The sequence below is a fragment of the Phocoena sinus genome, chromosome 11, assembly GCF_008692025.1.
Source record: "Phocoena sinus isolate mPhoSin1 chromosome 11, mPhoSin1.pri, whole genome shotgun sequence".
Classification (NCBI taxonomy): Eukaryota; Metazoa; Chordata; class Mammalia; order Artiodactyla; family Phocoenidae; genus Phocoena; species Phocoena sinus.
In genome coordinates, this window is record NC_045773.1 from 59,310,717 (window position 1) to 59,334,468 (window position 23,752).

General features: G+C 39.3%; 1 protein-coding gene across 2 annotated transcripts in view; it reads right to left on the minus strand.

The window, feature by feature from the left end:
- Positions 1-1,108: 1,108 nt before the first annotated feature.
- PRIM2 (DNA primase subunit 2) overlaps positions 1,109-23,752 on the minus strand; it is a 333,687-nt gene continuing 311,043 nt past the window's right edge. For both annotated transcript variants that reach the window (XM_032649617.1, XM_032649618.1), the window contains exons 13-14: positions 8,000-8,068; positions 1,109-1,728 (exon numbers count right to left, since the gene is read on the minus strand). In XM_032649617.1, coding sequence (XP_032505508.1) covers positions 1,507-1,728; positions 8,000-8,068 — 291 coding nt within the window. In that variant the 3' untranslated portion in view covers positions 1,109-1,506. The remainder of the gene's footprint in view (positions 1,729-7,999; positions 8,069-23,752) is intronic.

Genomic DNA, 23,752 nt, shown 5'->3' on the forward strand with positions numbered 1-23,752 from the left:
GCTCAGCAGCCTAAGATAAAAACCTGATGAGCTGACATTTTTAGGTTCTGATGCTCTGACCCTGTTTAAATCCTTTTCTCATCGCTGCAGTTTCCCACAGGACTTAGAATGTAGTTCTTCTAACAGTCCAGTTCTCTGAATGCAATACAGTGTCTCATGTGATTCAAGAGGATAAAGGGCAAAAAGAGTGGATATATGTATAACTGAATCACTTTGCTGTACACCTGAAACTAACACACACAACAATGTAAATCAACTACACTCCAATAAGAATTAAAAAAAAAAAAAAAAAAAGAGGATAAAGGGCAAGTGCCCTTTTCCCCAGGAAAAGAGGACTGCATAGAATCGTGTTTTTACATAACCCAAGGGAGTAGGTGAGGACAGGTTACATTTCAACCTGGGTCTCCCCTCTACAAGTCCAAATCCTCTGGGTGAGTGAGCAGAGCCCACAGGGAGGAAATGTGTCAGATCAGGGCCTCTCCAGGCACACGGTGCGTTAGTCACTCACCAAGGGCAGACAGAGAGCAGGGTGCTGATCCAGTGCCCCTGGGACCAGCCACAACATCCACCAACTCCACTGCTGGCACCAAAACAGGCATTATTACAAATATGGGAATATTCACCACTGAAGCTGATGAATTTACCAAACCTACTTGGCAGTTCACAGCAACCACAGAAGCAATGAGGTATGGAAGCTAGGAGTGGAATGAAGAAACACTGCAGACTCTCCTTAGAGCCTTCTCACCTTAGTGATGGGGTGTTCTCCCCGAGTGAATGGAGACGACAGTGGATAAGGAGGACCATCACTTTATATAATAAAATCCTTCTATTTGTTAACAGTATGACTGTACACATTCTGTTTCTCTTAATTCCTGAGTCACAACTCACTTCAGTAAAGTTTGCTACCACTCAAAGGGGTAAAAGTTCTCCTTGCTGACGTGGAATAACCTCAAATGACCAACTCAAGAGAAAAAGGAAAAACAGTTTAAAATCTTCACTGGTGATTAGGCAATACATTGCATATTCCCAAATACCACTTTAAAAGCTGAGATAATATCTCCTCTGTTAAGGCATAATATGACTCACAATTAGACGCAGACACACTCATTATACATTTTGATATTTATTAACAAAAATGGTCTAGAAAAGGCCTGGGTCAACATTACAGTGCTAAGTGTTAAAATAAAAGCTGTTCTTAGTCGTACTGTTTCTAGGGGACTGTAACCAGTCCAGAAAGCTGTTTTATCTCCTAAAACGGGACTTAAATCACACCATTCAAGCGTTAGATTTCAAAAGAAATTCTTCCTCTTCTCTTCTGTCACAGCAAAATATACGAGGTCTTTGTTTTTACCTGCAAGGTGGCCTTCCCGTGAAGCGCGTGAACGTGTGGATGGATGAAAGGGGGTCGGGTGGAGGGAGAAGCAGACAAAAAAGAAAAAGATAAAATCGTAAAGTAGGAAATAAAAACTAGTGAGGAAGACAGGCTACCAACTGCCCAAGAATCGTTCACTGAAGCAACTCCTCCAGTCCCTCCAGATCCATTTCCAGAGAGGAGTTGAGCGAAGCCAGAGCAGATGATGCATCCTTGCTTCTCTGGACACTCAGTTTGGATTGGGGCGTTTCTGGTTGGACAGATTCCTTCTTGAAGTCTTTACCTCCACTGAGGATCCGCTGGCTCTCAAAAAAGAACTGGTTTGGATGACTCAAAGAAAAGCCACAATCATCTACCTGTACAGGCAAGCAAATTAATACGTAACAAAAGTACAAATAAAGGGACGTCAAGAACCGCCCAGATCTCATTCAAAACCTACTCAATACACGAAACACAGATTCTTGTTCAAAACACTCAAACCACTGCTTACATGATTTCTCTCACAGGGAGTTTCAGCCACTGCCTGACAGTTACGAATCTTGCGCTCTACGTCCAGCCCAGACCCCTTGCACTTGGCTCTGCTTCCCCACCCAACTCCTACCTGCCACCTCAGACGGCTCAAAGGCACATCCAAGCAATGCCTGGCATCTTGTTGGCCAATAAATATTTGTTTTAAAAAAAAGAAAAACACGAAAAAAGGAGGGAGGATCTTTCCAGATGAGTTGGGTTTGGAAAGGTGAGAGAGTGAAAAGCTGGGATAATGAGGTCCAGGGTGAATCAAGCAGCAGGATTCCAGGGTCAGGGTGAAGAGGAATGTCTGGGGAAGCAGGTAGTGCAGGTGGGCTGCTGTGAAAGGCACAGAAAGGGGGTAACAGGAAATAAGGCTGGAAAGACAGGCTGGGGCCAGACCACGGAGAGCCTTGACAACCAGGGTAAGTAGCCTAGACCTAATTTTGTAGGCATCACAGAGTCACTAAAATTCCTTAAGAAGGGAAGTGATGCGATTAAAGATATGTGTAATCTTATGGTAGATTAAAATGGATTAGCAGGGAGTTAAAAGTTACCGTCACAGCTCAGGATGAACCTTTTTAACAGGTAGACCCATAAACAGAAACAAGGTCTTTTCTAAAACTTACTTCAGAACCTCAGGATTCTCTTTAGTCACTTGTTGATACATGTTAGACCAATACTTTTTTTTTTTTTCTTTTTGCGGTACGCAGGCCTCTCACTGTTGTGGCCTCTCCCGTTGTGGAGCACAGGCTCCGGACACGCAGGATCAGTGGCCATGGCTCACGGGCCCAGCCACTCCATGGCATGTGGGATCTTCCCGGACCGGGGCATGAACCCGTGCCCCCTGCATCAGCAGGCAGACTCTCAACCACTGCGCCACCAGGGAAGCCCCAGACCAATACTTTTATAACAATTCAGTGTATAGCAGATTGGTAGTGTACACACTGATTTAAGAGTTACTACTCAGATCACTAAGAACAATTTTTTACCTGCTACTTTGCTGCTTAATTTCAAAATGTTGCCTGAATGTTTTATCTAGGATTTTTTATTAACAACGGACTCATTTGTGAACTTCTTCATTATATTGTTTTTCACCCAATTCATTAAAAAACTGGGAGATTCAATATAAAATTTGCATTTTACAAAGTGTTCCATGAAAAGTAAGTTTATTGCCTAGCACGTTTCAATCAGAAGACTTTATGGTTTTTATAAATAGAGAATATTAGAGATTGGAAAGATGTAGGGAATACTTTAAACTGGATCTTCTCCATGTACAGACTAGGAAACTGAGACCCAAAGAGATTTTTTACATGGTTTAGGCAAAGTCATAGAGCACCAGAAACTGGATCTGTCTGAATTAGAATTCAGGCCTTTAGCTCACTTAGTTACTCTGAAATCTGTTTTAAGAAGTTTTATGGAAAGTCAAACAAACTTACAATCATATCATTATAAATATTATTTTTAGAGATAAACTTGTCTATAAAGATTATAAAAAACACAGTGGTGTCATTTCATGCAAAAAGAAGCTAGCACCTTTTGTGATACTTAATTACATATCGGGTATTTTCTACACCTTGCCTCAAGTTGTTAAAAGTGTCAATATATCTATCACAGAAGATGACTCTGCGGATTAAAGTGAATGATTAGATTTCAGTGTGGACAAAATGAAATATGGTAATCTTTATACTAAGCCTCAGTTTCCTCCCCCATGAAATGGAGGTAATAATAGCAGCTATGTCATAGGGTTGCTATGAGGAAAACCAAAGAAATAGGAGTGTAAAAAGAAAGAGTTGTTGGTTCTATGAAATCTAAATTAAATGCTTGGAAAGACTCAGGAAAGGCAAGTTACTTAAAACAAAAGAAAACAAAACCGAACTTCCCAAAGATAGGGAGAAAGATCAGATTGCTTTGTATTATAATTAAGTTCCTTTTCCACTTTAAAGAAACCAAAACTGGAAATTGGTGATGGTGTAGTATGCATATGGTTTTTGAAAAAAAATGAAATCAAATTCCAATCCCAAACCTACATTCAAACAAAAGACCCTGCCCTTAATAGCAAAAGATTAGTAAACAAATGGCATTCAAATGTTTTACCTTTAAAATGTAATGTTTAAAAAATACATTTTTTAATGACTGCCCATTTTAATTAATACTTTTATTAACCAACTAAAACAATGCCAGGGGTCTTGAAATGAGGGCCTATAACCATGGTTCTGTATGATGTCATGTTTCTCAATTTCTCTCTTAGGTCTGCAATCACCCTTTCTTAACTCATTTTGTTAAGTAAGCTCATTTTACCAAACATCTATTAAGATGTCTGGTAGCATGATGAACTTATGAAGAGTTTCCTTCTGTTTACTGGATTGTATTTCTTCTAGGATGGGTTCTTTCTTTTGAGTGTTTTCCCTCTTTCACTTTTATTTTTGCCTGAAGGAAGGTATCTTTCATTTTGCTCAGGAAAATAAAATTAGGGATTTTTAGGGAGGAAGGGGAGAAGCATAAACCAAATAGAATTAAAATAGATTTTACTTTAAAATTAGTAAAAAGAATAGAGAAAGAGATTTACCCACATCTAAATGCCACATTTCATTTATTATTGCTTCAAAGTCAGCAGCTTTCCTTTACTCCTCATTAAAAAAAAAAAAAAGGAATATTCAGTTTGCTGCATTCTAGATATGGAAATACTAAGTGAGAATTTTCACAATTTTGTTTGATATGAATCTTGTTTCTTTCCTTGCCTTTTTTCTTGTTTGGTTGCTATGGTGATGTTTTTTCTTTGTGGTTGATGATTTTTTTATTATGTTTTGTACATTTTGTTAAATACTGGAAGAGGGAAATTCTGTGATGCATCTTCATTCTGTCCTGTTATCTTGGAAGGCCCACAGTACCATAAAGAGCTAAAACAAGACTGGTAGAAGAAAGAAGTAGGATGGAGCCCTTTATAGGCTACATTATAAATTTTGGATTTCACCTGAAGAGCGATGGGGAAGGCTTTTAAAGTTTTTTTTAAATGAAGGTTACTGAAATGATCAGGTTTTTCTGTTTTAAATATCACCCTAGCAGCTGTGTGGAGGAGAAAGAACTGGGCAGGTGCATGTGTGCAGCTGCTGGGAAAGGAGTCAGGAAGGCACTGCAGTGAGTGACCCGCATGAGAGACGGTGGGGCTCCCGGCTCAGGGTTTTAACTGATCTCCACAATGATCCTGAGTGATGATTACAAAGCTTAAATGTACTTGGTATATACCATTTAAGATTGCAGGAAAATGTGTGATAGATTTTAACAAGATATCTATGGTGAAAAGAGAATTATGCTCAGCTATTTGCAAAATAAGTATTCAGAATGACTCAGCGCTTAAAGAGATCTATTTCTAAAGAAACTTTTCAATTAAAACCCAGAGTTTAATCTACACAAGTCCTAGTGTTTTCATTTACAAATGGAGTATGCCAAAAGAAAAAAAAATTCACTTCAATATAAAACATTGTTCCCTAAAAATACTGAGGAAAACAGATTTCAAGCAGGCCAGCTTTTGATATCTACCAAGTGAATCTCTCTCAAACATGAGCTTGGAATGAGCATGTTCTGCACACAATGACCTTCACACAAACATAGGTCTCATATTTCTGCCACAGAAAATGTGGATTTTGAAGGACTGGAAGCAATACTGTTTTACCTATGGGACGTTTGGGTTTTAATCAAGAGGTTTTGCAGTGACACCTTATAATGAAGCAGCTGGTCTTACCAAAAAAGCCATATGGAACCACTGCAGCACTGCTGTAAATGTTATCAGTTAACTGGTTCATTTTCAAAACTTTCATTAAAGTGAGTTTAATCACAGAGGCCTCAAGAAAATAAACATAGGAGTTTTTTTTGGGGTGGGGGGAGGAGAATGGCAGCAACATGAAATAAAAATAGATTCTATTTTTAATTTAAATTAGAAAAAATAATAAGCAAAGAGACATATTCACAACAAAAAAATCTATAGTGAGACATCTAGTGGATGCAAACAGCCTTTTTATTCCCTTGATTTATATGTGGCTTAAAGTAGACTACTTCTATATGTGGGAGGATTTAGACATATGTCTTTTTAATATCTTCATTAATCTAAGGCAAGTTTTAAAAACTGGCTATAGTAGTAATACTCTTGCAGGAATAATCAATAGGAGAGATGCTACAAAAGCATATTGGAGAAATAAAAAAGCACTTCTTACTTTTTAGTGATGTCACAAACTCAGTTTTCAACAGTTAGGTGTAATAGTAAGAGGACTGGACCCAGGGGCCAGACCAGACCAGGGTTCTGGCTCCAGACCTCCCACTAGCCAGCTGTGGTCCCTAGGGCATCATGCAGAGTCACTAGGCCTATTTGTTTTTCACCATAAACTATGAAGGCTGCATCATGAATCTAGACAGACAGGAAAATACTAATGGCCTCCACAGCTGTTATTACAAATACAGTCCCAGGTTTTACAGAACAGCAGTCAGGGTTAGATCATGAGCTCTAGACGAGGTCCTCGACAGCCTGGTTCAAATTTAGACTCCACTCCTTAGGACCTTAGGCTCTCAGCCTCTCTAAGCTTTGTCATGATGGGGATGCAAATCATGCCCAGCTGTGGTCTGCAGTGTGGACCAAAGGAGCCAGTGTGTCCAGAGCACTAACTGCTAGGCCTGGCACATGTGAAGGGTTCTGTAGGTGTTGGCTGATATTACCATTATTATTTTCATTATTATCAGTGATGTTATATTTTTGCTATGAAATATGTAAGAAATTCTGCAATTATATAACCACGAAAGAAAAGTTATTTCATGAAAACCAGAAAACGTAAAAGTGATTGTAAAACTTAGCATATTGTGGGGACTTCCCTGGCAGTCCAGTGGTTAAGATTCCGCGCTTCCAATGCAGGGGGCACGGCTTCAATCCCTGGTCAGGGAACTAAGACCCCACGTGCTGTGCGGCGAGGCCAAAAAAAAAAAAAAAAACTCAGCACATCGTGGTAGCTGATGATGAATTCAATACATGCAGCATCTTTTTTGGGAAGGTCACGAATCCCTTTGAAACCTGATAAATGCTTGACTCCAAAAACGCACATATGTACTTAGAGAAAAAAATGTTTCAAGAGGTGCATGGACCTCTGGTGCATTCTTGGCTGTCTTTCCTAGGTTAGGAAGCCATGAACAGGACCAGTACTTGCAAACTGGGGGTCTGTGAGCTAAGTCGACCTGCAGATGTGCTGTTGGCCTGCACACGGCCTTAAAACTTGTCAATGTGAACGTCTCTAACAGCATGACTTCTTCAGTGGTGTTATCTCAGGTAGTTTCACTTTTTTGGGTTATCTGCCTGACCCCTGCAGGACTCTGAGTTTGTGACCTATGCTTTACATCTCTCAGGACCTACTAGCAGGCCTTTTGTATAGGAGGCTGGCAAGAAAACAACCAAACACGTTTCCCTGACTCTCTTGCAGCTAGGGGTCCACTGTATAACCTAGGTCGCCATGCAGATAAACACAAGACTTGGGAACTAGATTAGGGCAACGTGAGTTGGCAACCACAAGTAAAAGCATCCAGTTTTCTACAAGAAAGATGGCAAAAGCCTTTGGTTCTTCTGGACAGCTGAAGCCAGTGTTCCAGACCTACTCTGAGAAGTGGTTACCTAAGGCCTGTGGGTCCAGTCCGGCCCAGAATCTGCTCTTGTAAATAAAGTTCTACTGGGACAGAAGCATGCCTGTGCCTTCACACACCGTCTGGGCTGCTTTTGCACAAGAGCAGCAGATGGAAGCAGCTGTGACAGGGAACACGTGGACCACAAAGCTTCAAACTTTCACGACCTGGCCCTTCACAGAAAGTTTGCCAACCCTTGGTCTTATCCCTAGCAGTGGGGTGGTGGGTGGCAGCCATAGTAAGATTTTCTCAGGATGTAGCTTCTCTTAGTTACAATATTCCTGGTTCTGTAGCATCCAAGCTTAATTCCCTGGCCCTTCTATAAGCAACCTCATACTGTGTAATAATTCCCTTTCCACTGAAAACAGCTGGAGTGGTTTCTACTGCTACAGCAAAAAATCCTGAATGAAACACAGAGTAACAAAAGACAAAGGATCAGGTTATAAAGTTTAAAAATTTACTTACATTATGTGTCATCTCGAAGAACTTCTGACAGGCTACATGGTAATGTGTCCCTTTTACTAAATCCAAAATCTAAAATGAAGGGAAAAAAGTGAAAGAAAAATTAGAAATTAAGTTTCTAAACCACTGTAGCTCCTGGTTGCCAGCCTTTTCATAATCTTCATTCCAGATAGGAAATGCATTAAATCATGTAGCATGCTGTACCCCTGCAGCCTGGACACTGTGATAATGTTGACATCATACAGTAGCTGTTTAGGTTGGCATTAAACCACTGATGACAAGAGATAGTAAGTGATCTTGCTGACCTACCAAATGTGAATTTCAGTAACTTTACCTTGACAACAAGATGAAAACAGATCCTAGTATTATGACTTTGACAGTTATTGTCAGAATATCATATTGCAACATCTCTTCCAAAACTGTAGGTATAAATCTAGTAATCTAAATGGTTGCTGCATGAAGCAATAAGTATACTATTTAGATTTTTACTTTCCACATTACCAGTTTGTACAGATACAGCATAAAATACAGCTGTGTGCCCATCAGAAAAATTTAATGTAAACCCTTTGGATGAGTATCTGTGGAGAGGGAATGCTTTTGCCTTCAATCAGATTTGTCCTTTTCTGAAATGAAGTTATTTCTAGTAAAGCTCAGCAGAATGTGAGAGTAAATAGTCTATTCTGACCACCTATTAGGAACATCATCCTATCTTTTGTAAATACAATTTGCTATCCAATTCTACTTCATGTAATCTCTTCAGAACAGCACAAACTCCCATCCTTCTCAGTAGGCTGCAATAACAGTTGAAATTCGTAAAGTTTTATCACCTTTATCACCTCCCCTGACAAATAAATAGAATATATATTTGGCCTGTTCATAAAACACAGTAAAATGCTTAAATTAACAGACAGCCTCAAATGAAGGAAAAAATAATTCTGGAGAAATGTTAATTTCTATCCCTTTTCAAAAGGCTGACCTTCCTATGACAAAAAGAAATGTACGTGAAGTCTCAAATTCTTGCTATCCTCATTATTGAATATAGCTTACATCTTTTAACAGATACACACAAAAAATTACAGTGCAGAATGGGCATCACATTATACTGACAAGAGTATGCTTAAAAGAACTGTTTTTCTCTGACTGTCTTGTAGATTACATTTCTAAATTTCAGGTCACATTTTATTAAATCCTACGTGAAAGACCTGTGTAAATGCCAACCAATCACAGCACCCAGGATTCTGCTGTCTGCCTATTTGAACTGTCTACTTTTCTTGAATTATTAGAGCAAAAGTGAAAAATAAATCAGTTTTAAATGAATGACTATAAACTTTTAAAATGAAGAAAGTCACAAAGTTTTTAAAGTAATTCTAACATTCTGAGCTCATATTTGCCTATGTTTTTAAACAGATAATTCAAACTGTGCTGAGATAAACTTGCAGTTGAGTATTGGCAAACATCAGTGATACCAAGGTATGAATATCTATGAATTACAATTTTGGAGAAGCAAGGTCTTCAAACATAAACTTAAGTTTAAATGATGCCATAAATTACCTGAAGAGAAAATGAATTCACAGAAATAGACAAAAATCCCAACTGTATGGTATGTAATAAACTCCCTTTATTTAAAAACAAAACAATGAATCTAACATCTTATTCTGTGTATATACATTTCTTGTTTATATATATACACATATATGGTATATTTAGATATCTTCCTTGCAAAATAAATATGTAACATTATATATAACAATCTAATATATATGTTTGGGAAACATGCTATAAAGAAATACTTATAAGAACCCTACTAATAAAAATACCTAGTTGGGTGACATACACATATACAAAAGTTATTATGGGAAATTGACAGAGAAGCCACAGAATGTGAGAAAAGCTGATGTACCTTGAAATTTTAGGTTCCATCAAAAAATTAAATTTAGATTAATCACACAACAATCCCCTCTCCACCCCATCCCCTACTCCACTCCAGAGACTAGGCTCTTCTTTAAGGAAAATCATTCACTTTTCCTCTGACATTTTTCTTCATCTTTCTAGGAAGAGTTTTTATTTGAAGTTGCCTTGCAAATTCATAAATAAATCATTTGCCTATCTATCCTTAAATAACTTCACCTATCATGTTGCAGCACATTTGAGTGGATGAAAGTTTCTGCACAGATGTAGAGGTGTAATGGGGAAATGAGGCAACAGGGTGTTTTTCACTGGCTAGGAAAGCTGTGCAGAGGAAGATAAATTGAGTCCCAAGGAGAAGAGAGAGGGAAGAAGAAAGATAGCAACAAACAGGTCAGGGAGACAGTAAGTGAGCCAATAGGAGAAACATGAGAGAAAGACTGCTCTGAGGTGACTGGGTATTACTAGTAGGGACTGTCTTCATTTCTCAGATGAAAAAATATACCCTCTTAAAATAGGGGAGTGTGTCTGTCTAGTGTGGGCCATTTAACTGCAGAAAGAATTAAAAAACTGAAAAATCATATGCAACTGAATGATCTTGTTTTCCTTAAGAGAGTTTTTCCTTAAAAAACTTACATATTTTAAATTAAGATAGAACTTCCCTGGTGGCGCAGTGGTTAAGAATCCACCTGCCAATGCAGGGGACATGGGTTTGAGCCCTGTTCCGGGAAGATCCCACATGCTGCGGAGCAACTAAGCCTGTGTGCCACAAATACTGAGCCTACACTCTAGAGCCCGCGAGCCACAACTACTGAGCCCATGTGCCACAACTACTGAAGCCCGCGCGCCTATAGCCCGTGCTCTGCAACAAGAGAAGCCACCGCAATGAGAAGCCCACGCACCGCAACAAAGAGTAGCTCCCGCTCACCTCAACTAGAGAAAGCCGGCGTGCAGCAATGAAGACCCAATGCAGCCAAAAATAAATAAAATTTTAAAAATAAATAAAATACAGATAGAAAATGAGAAATATTACTAAAAAGAAATCCAACAAATAAAAATACATACTTTAGTTTCCCATTATGATCTACATTAAAGAGATACAGGAAAAGACAAGGAAGGGTCTTGGACACTGAATGAGGTTTGGTTTTCCTGAGTGGAACAGGGAGCTGCTGCAGTGCTCTAAGCACTGGAGTGAAGCGGACGACTCACATTTTCACAGGATGTTCTGCCTGCTGTGCTGGGGGCGGCGTGGAGAGTGAGCTCATTGCAAGAGTCTAGGGGACAGACCGGGGGGGCCTGGACCAGGTGCTGACAGTCGTTGTGGGGAGAAGGGGTGCAATTAGAGATAGAAGCATTTCACTTTGTGGCCATGGGCTGTTTTTGAAAAACAGCTATTCTATGTGATAACACTCCACAAGGGCCTGTCTCCCCATGTTCTGGAGTAAAGAACCCTCTCCCTACCCCAACTGACTTCCTAAATAAAATGCAGTAAGATGCCCACATATCAGTAGGAACTAGCATGTAAAATACATGCAAAACACCACAAATACCGCTTACTAGTCGCTAGGCAACGTGATGAGTAAGAGTGTGAGGCCTCAAGCCCCCTGGAGTCAGCACCCACCCCCTGCTGACTTCAGCCTTTGCACTGGTGAGTCTGCTGCTCTGCTGTCTGCACACAGCACAACTGCAGACCACCCCTGCACCTTCTCTTCTTAAATTTTCTGATACAAACACCCCTGGCAAACACTGTATTAAGATATCCCACAGGTACATCTATTTTGAGGATGGTGCTGGTCCCATGTGCTGATGGTTGGGTGACTCCAGGGCAGGAAAGACAAAGCTAACAATCAACAGGAAGGGAAAGGAGAAATCGGGTGTGAGCAAGACACTAAAATGTAGTTCGTCAAACAGGAGCAAAAACCGAAATGTGGCAATGAAACACCAAAAGCCAAGAAGGACAGATGTCCAGAGGGCTGTGTAACGGAACTTAGAGTCAAAGCTTCAATTCTCTGCGATATGTCTAAACAGCCCTGGAAGAACTCAGAGACACTGAGAAGACTGACTGCCAACTTGGCCGGGCTGACCAGGGAGGGGTCTACAGCAACGTCTGAAACGCATGACAGCTGTGATCACTAAGCCATCCTTCCTTCCTGAAATTCAGGGTCTTAGGAAGAGTTGGTCTCATTCAGAATTTAAATTTTTTGTGTAGTCATAATTCAAGTGACCTTTTTTTAAAGTGCTAAGTTTTAACAGAAGAGTCCGTTTCCCTGGGCTGTGGACAGATATGTCTGACTCAGCCAGATGACTGTGAGCTTGAAGAGATGTTAGGTTCAACCAGAAGTGGTATGCTTTTCTTTGAAGCTGTAATTTTTCTTTTATGTTTTCTCAAGAATGAAGAAATACTGGATGTGGTAATATTTTACGACGTATCAATGTTGAACTTACCTACCTAACCATGTTTTTTAAAATATGCTTTGCTTGGGGGGCAGGGGTGCATAGCTAGTTAGTTCATAATGTGCGTGTTTACATATATTTTTTGTGTTAGTCATATGTTGAACATGACATTAAAATTTTTTTAAGAAAAAACATTTTGTAGAAAAACCAGAATGAGGAAATAGGCAGTAGTGCTTTTGGACAGTGTTTGTCTTGCCAGCAGAGGTCCTGAAGGGCCAGCTCCCCAAGGTTGGGGGCTCAGAGGCAAGACTGGCCAAAGGGAGGGTTCGAAAAAGAACTGGAGAGACAAACACATATACACAGAGTGGAAAACTCTACAAGAAGAAGGAATGTACGGAGATAAGAGAAGATAAATAGGAAGGTGAAAGAAGCAGGTGGGAGGAAAGTGTAGAAAGCCCAAGAAATGTGGTCAGTGAGACAGAGCCACTCTCTGCATGGCCCGTAGATGTCACCAGGCAGCCCGCAGCCTGCAGCTGTGCTCACCCAGCAAGGATACAAACCCCCTCCAGGAGCCCCCATGGTCCTTCTGGAAGAGCCACAGCACACCACGGTTTCCTCGTGAACCAGCATTAATACCAAACTAACAGTTCTTTAAGGAGGAAAGCAAATCAAGTGTCAATTCCGATTCCTAGGCTAGATGTTTCCTAATTAGGCTTTAGAAAAATATAATTAGACAATCTGAAGAATCTTATCAAATAAAGGCTTATTTGATGAAAACAAAAGATTATTATTTAAAGAAAAATTCCAGTGAAGGTCTAAGAATATTGCTCAAATGGCAATTCGAGTTTGGTTTTTAATGCCGATATTTCCAGGCTAAAGTACAAAATGTGAAGCTTAACAACTGTTCTAATACATCAGTAGTCAAAAGGCTAAGAAAAATTAAGAGGAATAGTGGTATTAAACTACTATATTTTGGTAACTCATATTCTTTAACTTTTTTCTCTCTATATCTTAAACTACTTATCAGCTGACTAAAGTCCATCAAGAAGAATATTAGTTTTTCTTTTGTTTTTTTTTAACAATGCAGTTTGTCATCTTTACAAGAAAATGTTCATCATATTTGTATTTCCTAAGTTTGGTAAAATCATTAATTACACTTCATCGACTATTTCATCCTCAAGGCAAATTACTGTTTGGTTTTGAATCCAAATTAAGTGGCTAATAACCAGGATATCCTTGCAGGGGAGGGGCAAAGAGCAAATAAGGCGACAGTTTTCTCATTTGATTGGTGACAGATCACAGCCATTGACAAACATATGCAATACAAAGTACCGGTGGGAAATGTTATATTTATACTTATACACACACATATATACGTATATGAAAACAGAAATATAGATAACATTTTATAACTTAGAGCCACCCTTCCTTCTCCCTTCTGATGCTCATACTCTCAGCCACTGAGACGTCCTCTCCACCTTTGCTTCAGCACCTGCCATGAGGTCCAGATGGTTCTCTGGTGGCAGAATGCAGCCACCTGCCCATACTGGGCTGCAGGGAGGAGACACTGACCTCACCAACCAGACACACGGCTCAGCTGTCTCTAACTCAAGGTCACGTTCTGTTTTATTTAAAAGTGATAACAAGCTTGTTTCTTCCTAAAAAATCAACCTTTTAAGAGGAGATATTTGCTGATATTTTCCCGCTCCATTTCTAATCTTCATTTCGAAGGTGAGAGAAAACACAGTTGTGATGTAGAGTCTGGAACACTTTTGATCTTATTACTTGGCCCCTGTCTCTCCCACAAAACTTACAACTCTGCTGTGACCTTCACCTACTGGGGGGTCAGGGGCAAGTTTCCCACTCATGAAGATGTGCTTTCCTTCGTTTAAAACATTATGTGCCAAGAATTTTTCTGAGTCACTCTTCATTGTCTATAAACATAGCTATCCAAATAAATTGATTCTCCCTCCAAAGGTCTTTAAAATTAATCTTTTCCTCTCCATTGTTCAGGCCCTGATCAATCCCTTTTTATTGCAAAGCTTCTTGATTTATCCCTTCCTCATTCAAGACAGCTTCTGAACTGCCACCATAGCAACTAACTTTCCTAAAACCCAGATCTAACCCTGGCATTGCTGGCTCCCAGACTCCTCATCGTGGTTCAAAAGGCCACGAACCATCAGGCCACAGTCCCGCCTCCGCCCCCACCCAGGACCCTCCTGCCCACCTGGCCCCTGGGTCCTCACACTCCAGTCCAGCTTCTCCCAGGGTGTATGGTTTGGAATTTTAGCTCACAAAACTCCTGTGATAACGCAGAGGGTTTTCTTGTCTGATGCATTGTTTGATTTGGTTTAGTCCAGAATTGTCTAAGTTTCTTCAGGGCAGGACTTACCAGGGTGGTGTTTCTCAACTAGTCTGTCTCCAGAACCTGTTTTCATAGACCTCACAAGACTAGGGCTCCTCAGAACATGCCCTGGCGCCTTATCTGAATGTGCTCACCTCCCCTGAGTCTCACTCTAGCCCTTCTCCTGTCTAGCCTTCTCTCACCACACTGAATTTCTTTACTGCCTGTCTCCTCCACTGGAGTATCACCTCCGAGGAGGAGGGGCCTTGCTATTAGTTCATCACTATATTCCCAGGGTCCTGAATGGTAACTGGAATACAGTCACACCCGATCACATTTGCTGACATTGAATGGATGCTCCCCCTTCGGCCTGATAAGCCTGACTTCCCTCCAGTGGGGAACTCCTACCCCACCTTCACACCCAATGCAAATGTCACTTCCTACGTGAAGCAATCCCTAATGTCACTCCTCCCTCCTCAGCAGATCTTCCCCCTCTGGCTCTTCAACTAGCATTTAGAATAATTTTTTAAAGCACTTCTCCTACTTCATTATAGTTAATTATGTCTTGTAATGCCACTCGACTAAGAGCTCTAACACAGCTTCTTAAATCTTTTTGTTTCCAGACTTGAACATACGGAAAACTCAGCAACATGGACGGTGCTCGGGAAATGTTTATTGAGCCATAAAATAAATGTTTTTCCTCCCCAAAGAAACCTCATTCTGTTTGAATCCATCTTAGAGCACTTTTACCAGAGCCTTTGCAATTAGACAGTTGATTTCCATTTCTCTCTCTCTTTTTTTTATTAGTGTAGCACCACAGGAAAAAAATTACTAACTTAATTTAGTTCTTCCACAGGCTTTAAAAGGGCTTGAGAGGTTTCTCCACTCATATCGGAGGACACTTTGGAGAAGAGAGCGACATCACTCCATCAAATTAATTGGAATCCAAATGTAGAAATCTGTCATTGCTGTGTATAGTTTATACAAACAGGAAAACATCCTGGTCTGTGTACACAACAGCCCCTGCCCACACCTCTCAAACGAGCTTTCAGACTATGACCGAGTCAGTTGGTCACTCTCTCACTCCATCCACACAGCCCACATTCACTTAGCCCCTTGAAGGGACTCCAGGATTGGGTTTATAGAGATGAAAGATACCATTTATGTCCTCGAGGAGGATAAGGCTACAAAGACAGTCTGGAAGGGAGGACAGACAAGGGAACAAACAGTACCAAACAGGTGTTGACCTGATACAGGAGAACACAGGATGCTACCAGAAGGGGAGGGGAAAGGGCTCAATATGAGTTTCAGGGGAGAACGGAACCAAGTGGTAATAATGAATCACAACGATGAAGATAAAGAAAGGGTTAGGGCAACCCAGACACGGAGACGACATGCAAAGGAGGCACAGAAACTCCAAGCAAGATGCTTGGGGACGGGAAGAATGTAAAGTATATTAGAAATATGACCTGGCATCAGTGTGAAGGACTTTCGGAGGGAAGAGGGGCTGTGGACAATGGGAAGAGAGTAGAGCAGAAGGGACAGACTCAAGAGCCCTGGGAGTGGTCGTGGATGTTGTCCTGACTTCCGGCTTGAGCATCTGGTGCTGCACTCGCTCTCCCCAGAGGCAGAGTACCAAGGACACGGCCGACTCCTCAGGACCAGGGCCAGGACCTGGGCACACTGTCTCCAAGCTCAGAGAGTGCTGACGACTGAGAGCTGGCAGCAGTCCCGTCGGCTGGGGAAAGCCATCTTCCCCAGACCCAATGACCAGTCGACGACGCAGCACGCTCCTATCAAGGACCAGTCACAGCTCCCTGTGGGGCCACCTACAGACCACGTCCCCTTCTGCTCCGTCCTGCCTGCTCCTTCCCTGACAGGTGCTGACCCTGAGAGCACTTCCCAGCAAACGTCCTGCATGCAAACCCCACCACAGCGAACCAGACCCCGACAAAGTGCAAGTTGTGTTTTCCTTGTTTGTTTGCTTTTGCAGGGAGAGGGATGGGAATCAGGTGAGGAAGAATAAGGTCTATAACAACATCTTATACACCTGCTCTGTCTGTATCAGATATTGTTCTGGTTATTTTACTTAATTACCAGCTCTCTAAATCTGTTTTTCACATATATATGAAAACACATGCGAAAAAGAATGCTTATAGCAATTTTTTAGGCCTTTGAGATGCCTGGGAAAATCTCATCAAAACTGTGATCCTCCCCAGTTAGAAAAGTGTGCCACACCTCATAAATCCTGAAATGTCCTGCAAGTCAGCTGAATTCTAAGTAGAAAAGAGGCTTTCTGAAAGGTATATAACACTCAAGTTTAATAATCATATTACATTACTCCCTTATTTTTATCCACAATATAGATACCCTAATATTGAAAATGTCCCACTGTCTTTTAACTTACTATATTTGAATAAAGGTTTTGAATCATTAAAAATACCTCCAACATTTGGGTTAAAGGATTTAAGCTTTAGGGGAACATAAACAACTAAGTGAACTTGGAATAGGGGAGGGAGAGAAAGAGAATGCTGAGGAGAGGACGGAGGAAGGGGAAGGCAAGTGAGAATCCTGTCAAGTCTGCTGGGAGGGGCAGACAGAAGTGCAGCCAGACCGCAACCCCACAGTTTACTCACTAATCACAACTGTGCGGCGGGTAGCCTATTTTTTTGCTTAATATAAAAGCTTGCCACTTCAGAATCACTATGTCCTATGATCTTTATGGAAATGATGAAAAACATTTATCCTTGACTTAATAGTTATTTTCAAAGATCTTACCTATAAAAGGAGATGTAGCCTATTTGCTTGAAAACAGAAACTAAACTAGAAGAAAGAAACTAAACATCTGTCACTCAAATGAGGTTTTTTCAAGGACTGGAAGATTGAGAAATAAATAACTATACATGTTTACATATAAATATAGGTGTGTGTCTGTATATATATATATATATATTCAGAAACAGAAACTTCGTCTTACAAAAACTACATTGTAAATTGATGGTCAACACTACCAAAAAGTCTGAAATGGCTTTTTTTTTTTGGCTGCACTGCATGGCATGTGGGATCTTAGTTCCCTGACCAGGGATTGTACCCGCGCCCCCGTACTGGAAGCACAGAGTCTTAACCACTGGATCACCAGGAAAGTCCCCTGAAATGGCTTAACGGTAAGCAGACTGAGAATCTGAAACACTTGCTTTATGAAAAAAGATAAATTACTCAACTTTCTGGATACTTAAAGTTTGCTTTTCTAAAAAAAAAAAAAGGTGGGGAGGGTCCTCTGAGAGAATAGTCTATAAAACTGATCATGAAACAGAACTAAGCTAGGGAGAATAGTTTTTTGTAGGGAGAATAGTTTTTTGTCCATAGATAGGCAGGTAGATTTTATTATAAGTATTATAAATGACAGTTACCATATGCTACTGAATGAAATTCCTCTACAGATACCAGCAATTTTTTATGAATAAATGAATAAATAATAAAATAATTATAGAAAGATACATAACTATAAATAGAGTACTGAATTTTCTTTTAATAAAGACTATGTTTTCCATTTTAATGCAATTTTAATGAAAGTAAACTTTCATGGCTTTGGCTAACAAATGGAGTGTTATTTGACTTTCAAAGTGATTCTTCTTTGAATCACCTTAACAATATTAAATAATCTTCAAATGACCATTTATCTTCAGCCTAATGAAAAGGAAAGATATACACAGAAATCAAGTTAGATATTCAGGGATTTTTATGATAAAGCCAAAAATGGAACCATATCCTCCTGACACCAATTCTAAAGCTCAACTTCCCATCTTTTCCTTAATGCTGTTCTAAGATTTACCAAGAACAATGTACACATTTTCAACTACATCACCAAGAAAAGCAAAGCTAAGTGCAGCAATTCTCATAAATGAGAAGAGATGCTCATGGAGATGAAAGACAGAAAAGCTGCTCTTGAGAGCAGTTGCTGTTCATAAAGTAATGGACAGATGGATACCATCATCTACTGATAAGTACTCTTCATACCCCTCACCTAAGAAAATCACAGGAGCTTTAGGTAGTTTAGATTTATATGAACACTGAGTAAGGAGTCGTTGAGATTTATCTTTGCCATAAAATTTTCTTGACATAGTGTTACTTTTAAGTCTTTTAAACTGTCCATTTTGAAAGATTTCTTCATTAAAAGGCATTTACCAGTTTTAGATTGAACATGGTCACTAACTTTTTGAGAATGTTTGGACTGTGAAAAAGAGAGGTTAACCAACCTCTCAAAAAGCATAAAGACCATACATTTTTACATATTTCAAGGTTTTAATATCACTATTAATTTTTCGGGAAGCACCAATTAGATTTGCTGTTAAAATAATCATTAATGGTTATGCTGAGTAAATAACTAAAATACTTTCTCTTCCTCTCTTAAAAAAAAACACTAAAATGAAAAATAAAAAGACAGTTTAAACAATATTCATACAGAAATATACTTGTAAATAATGAATCATTTAATAAAAAACCTGAAAAATGAGTAGCCTTATTTTTACTCATTTATGGGTCAACATGTAAATATTGGCTGTAATAGGTCAAACACAACTGTATGCTAGAAGCAAATATGATATGGAAATAGAACCTAATCACTCTAATACTCAATAGTCTCAACTATTTAGAGCAATACTCTGCAATGGAAATACGAGTAACATCTGTAATTTAAAATTTTCTATAGCTACAATTAAAAAGGTAAAAAGAAACACGAAATTAATTTTAATAATACATCTTGTTTAAATAAATATTGTTTACTGTCATTTCAACATGTAATCAATATAAAAATATCATACTAAGATATTTTACAATGCTTTTTCATGGTAATTCTTTGCAACCTGGCATATATTTTCTACTCACGGCAGGCGGTGTGCTGGAGCTGACCCCACTGGCTTGTGAGAATGGACTGTGCACAACTCTTCCCAAGTTAGGGTTTGAAACATCACTTTGGTAGTTTCACATCAGTCCAGTAGGAGTATTTACACAACAGAAATCAGCAAATGACATAAGTCAAGGCTTCTTTCCCCCAGAGCTGGTTTACCAATACACCACTGCCTTCAGCACATCTCAGTGAGGACCATCCACATTTCAAGTGCTAAACCGTCACTGCATGTAGCTAGTGGCTGCTAGTGGACAGCCCAGACCAGGCACACACAAAGAGTCAGACTTCCAGAGTTAGCAACTTGGAATATTTGAAATGTCCAGTTTTCTAGAAATTATTACAAAGCTTGGAAAGAAACAAGAAAGTAGGGTCCATTCACAGGAGAAATGAATACAAACTGGTCCCAAGGAAGCACAGACATTAGACTCATCAAAGACTTTAAATCAGTTGTCTTAAATACCCTCAAAGAGCTAAAAGAAACCATAGACAAAAAGCTAAAGGAAAGAAGAATGATGTCTTAACAGAGAGAAAATCACAATAAAGAGAATAAAACTATAAAAAGGAACCAGAGAGAAACTCTGGAGCTGAAAATTATAGCTAAAATGAAAAAGTAGCCAATTTCAGCAGGCGGAAAAAAGAATCAGCAAACTTGGAAGTAGATTGGTTGAGATCATCCAGTCTGAAGAGTAGAATAAAGGATGAAGAAACATGCACACAGCCAAAGAGACACGTGAGACACCAGCAGGTGCACCAACAAATGCACACGGGACACCCAGAAGGAGGGGACAGAAGGGTATAAAGAACAGTTGAAGGAAAACGGCTGAAAATCTCCCTGACTCAATACAAGACGTACAACTACACATCCAAACAGCTCAACAAACTCCTAAGAGGACAAAACACACAGAAACACATTATAAAGAAACCACTGAAAGAGACAAAAGAAAACATGGATAGGAGCAAGACAAACCACTCTTCACTTACCAGAAACAGCAAGAGTATCAGCGGCCTTCTCAGCAGAACCCAAGGAGAACAGAAGGCAGCATGATAACATATTTTGCTCCAAGAATAAAGCTGTCAACCAAGATTCATATGCCCTTTAAAAATGGAGAAATTAATACATTCCCAGATAAACAAAAGCTGAGGGAGTCTGTTGCTAGTAGACCTGCCCTACAGGAGATATTAGAGGGAGTCCTTCAGGCAGAAATGTAAGGTCACTAGACAGTTCTTGAAAACCACACAAAAATAAAGGACACTGGTAGAGGTAACTACATCATATATAAAGGCCAGTATTACTGCATTTTTGATATGTAAGTCCTCTTTTTCTTCCAATATGATTTAAAAGGCAAATGCATAAAACAATAACTATAAATCAATGTTAATAGGCACACAATGTATAAAGATGTAATTTGTGACAACAACAACATAAAGGGGGAGGGACAGAGTTAAACAGAAGCAGAGGTTTGTATACTACAGAGGTTAAGCTGGTACTAACTGTCGTAAGTTTAAGAGGGTAACTACAAACCCCAGGGTAACCAGTAAGAAAATAAATAAAAATACATATACAGAAAAGGAAATGAAGAGAATTCAAACAGTACACTGCAAAAATATCAATCGCAAAAGAAGGCAGTAATAGAAGAACTGAGGGACAAAGGGATGTGACCCACAGAAAACAGCAAAATGACAAAAGTGAATCCTTTCTTATCAGTAATTATTTTAACTGTAAATAGATTAAACTCTCCAATTGCAGAGAATGGAAAAATGCCTGGAATTACATAATCAAACTATGTGCTCTCTACAAGAGACTCACTTTAGATCCAAAGACAAAAATAGGTTGAAAGTGAAAGGATGGAAAAAGATATTCAATGAAAATAGTAACCAAAAGAGAGCTGGGGCCATACTAACAACAAGCAAAACAGATTTTAAGTCAAAAAATGTTACGAGACAAAACAACATTATATACTGATATAAGGATAAATCTGACAGGAAGATGAAACAATTACAAACATATAGGCACTGAAAAAGAGACCCAGAATACATGAAGGAAAAATCTAAAGAATTGAAGGTAGTAATAGACAGCTCTACAACAACAGTTGGAAACTCTTTCATAAATGGGTAGAACAACTAGACAGACGAGCTACAAGGAAAGAGAACCTGAACAACACTATAACCAACTAGACATAACAGACAATATGGAACATTCCATCCCAAACAGCAAAATACACATTCTTCTCAAGTGAACAGGGAACGTTCTCCAGGACAGATCATATGTTAGGTGACAAAATAAGTCTTAATAAATTTAAAAATACTGAAATTATAGAAAACATCTTCTCTGACCACAGTGGGATGAAATAAATCAATTACAGAAAGAAAACTGGAAAATTCAAAAATATGTAAAAATTAAACAACACATTCATAAACAACCAATGGGTCAAGGAAAAAAGAAAATTAAAGAAAAGGGAAACTGGGAAATACTTTGAGACACATGAAAACAAAAATACAACACACTGAAACTTATAGAATATAGAGAAAACAGTGCTCGTGGGGAAATTTCTAGCTGTAAACACTAAAAAACAAGAAAAATCTCAAATCAATAACCTAACTTTATACTAGAAAAAAAAAGAGCAAACTAAACACAAAACCAATAGAAAGAAGGAAATAAAGATTAAAGTGGAGATAAAATAGAGAAGAGAAATACAGAAATACAAGAGAAAATTAAAAAAAAACAAACCCAAAACTTGGTACTTTGAAAGGGTCAACAAAATTGACAAAGACTTCCCTGGTGGCGCAGTGGTTGAGAGTCCGCCTGCCGATGCAGGGGACACGGGTTCGTGCCCCGGTCTGGGAAGATTCCCACATGCCGCAGAGCGGCTAGGCCCGTGAGCCATAGCCACTGAGCCTGCGCGTCCGGAGCCTGTGCCCCGCAACGGGAGAGGCCACAACAGTGAGAGGCCTGCATACCCCGCCCCCCGCAAAAAAAAAAAAATTGACAAAGACTGACAAAGAAAAAAAGACACAAGACACAATAACTAAAATCAGAAAAGTGGGGACATTACTAACGACTTAACTGAAATGAAAGGGATAAGGGAAAACTATGAACAACTTCACAACAACAAATTAGACAGCCTAGATGAACTGGACAAATTCCTAGACATACACAAATTACCAAAACTGACCTAAGAAGACAGAAGATCTGAACAAACCTGTAATCGGCAAAGAGACTGAGTATTTAAAAACTTCCCAACAAAGAAAAGCCCAGGACTAGATGGCAGCCAAACATTTAGAGAAGAATACCAGTGTTTCTCAAACCCTTCCAAAAAAGGAGTGAGCACTTCCTAACTCATTCTATGAGGCCAGCATTACCCTGATAGTAAAGGCAAAGAAAGACATCACAAGAAAATTATAGACCAATATCCCTTATGAATACAGGATGCAAAAATTCTCAACAAAATACTAGCAAACCAAATCCAGCAGCACACTGAAAGTATTATAAACCATGACTAAGTGGGATTTATCCCAGTGAAGCAAGGGTGGTTCAACATATGAATATCAATCAATGTATATATGACATTAATAGAAGGAAGGACAAAAACCATATGATCATTTCAGATGCTGAAAAAGTATCTGAAAATATCCAACACATTTTCATGGTTAAACACACACAGAGAATAGAAGGAAACTTCCTTAACATGATGAAGGGCATTTATGAAAAACCTATGGCTAACATATCCTTGGTGAAAGACAGAAGTCTTCCCCCTGAAATGAAGAACAAGACAAGGATGCCTGCTTTCACCACTGCTATTCAACAATGCACTGGAAGTCCTAATCAGAGCAATTAGGCAAGAAATAAAAAGGCATCCAAATGAAAACGAAAAGGCAAAACTATACCTATTCACAGATGACACGGTCTTATATGCAGAAAAAATCTTACAGAATCCATTAAAAAAAACCAATTAGAACTAATAAATGAACTCAGCAAAGTTGCCAGATACAAGAACAACCCAAAGAAATCAGTTGTAGTTCTAACACTAGTAGTGAACAATCAGAAAAGGACACTAAGAAAAAGTTCCATTTACAACAGCATTCAAAAGAATAAAATGCCTATAAATTTGGCCCAGGAAGTGAAAGACACATATGCTGAAAACTGCAAAACATTGCTGAAAGGAATTAAAGGCCTAAACAAACATAAAGAAGTCCCCTGTTCACAGAC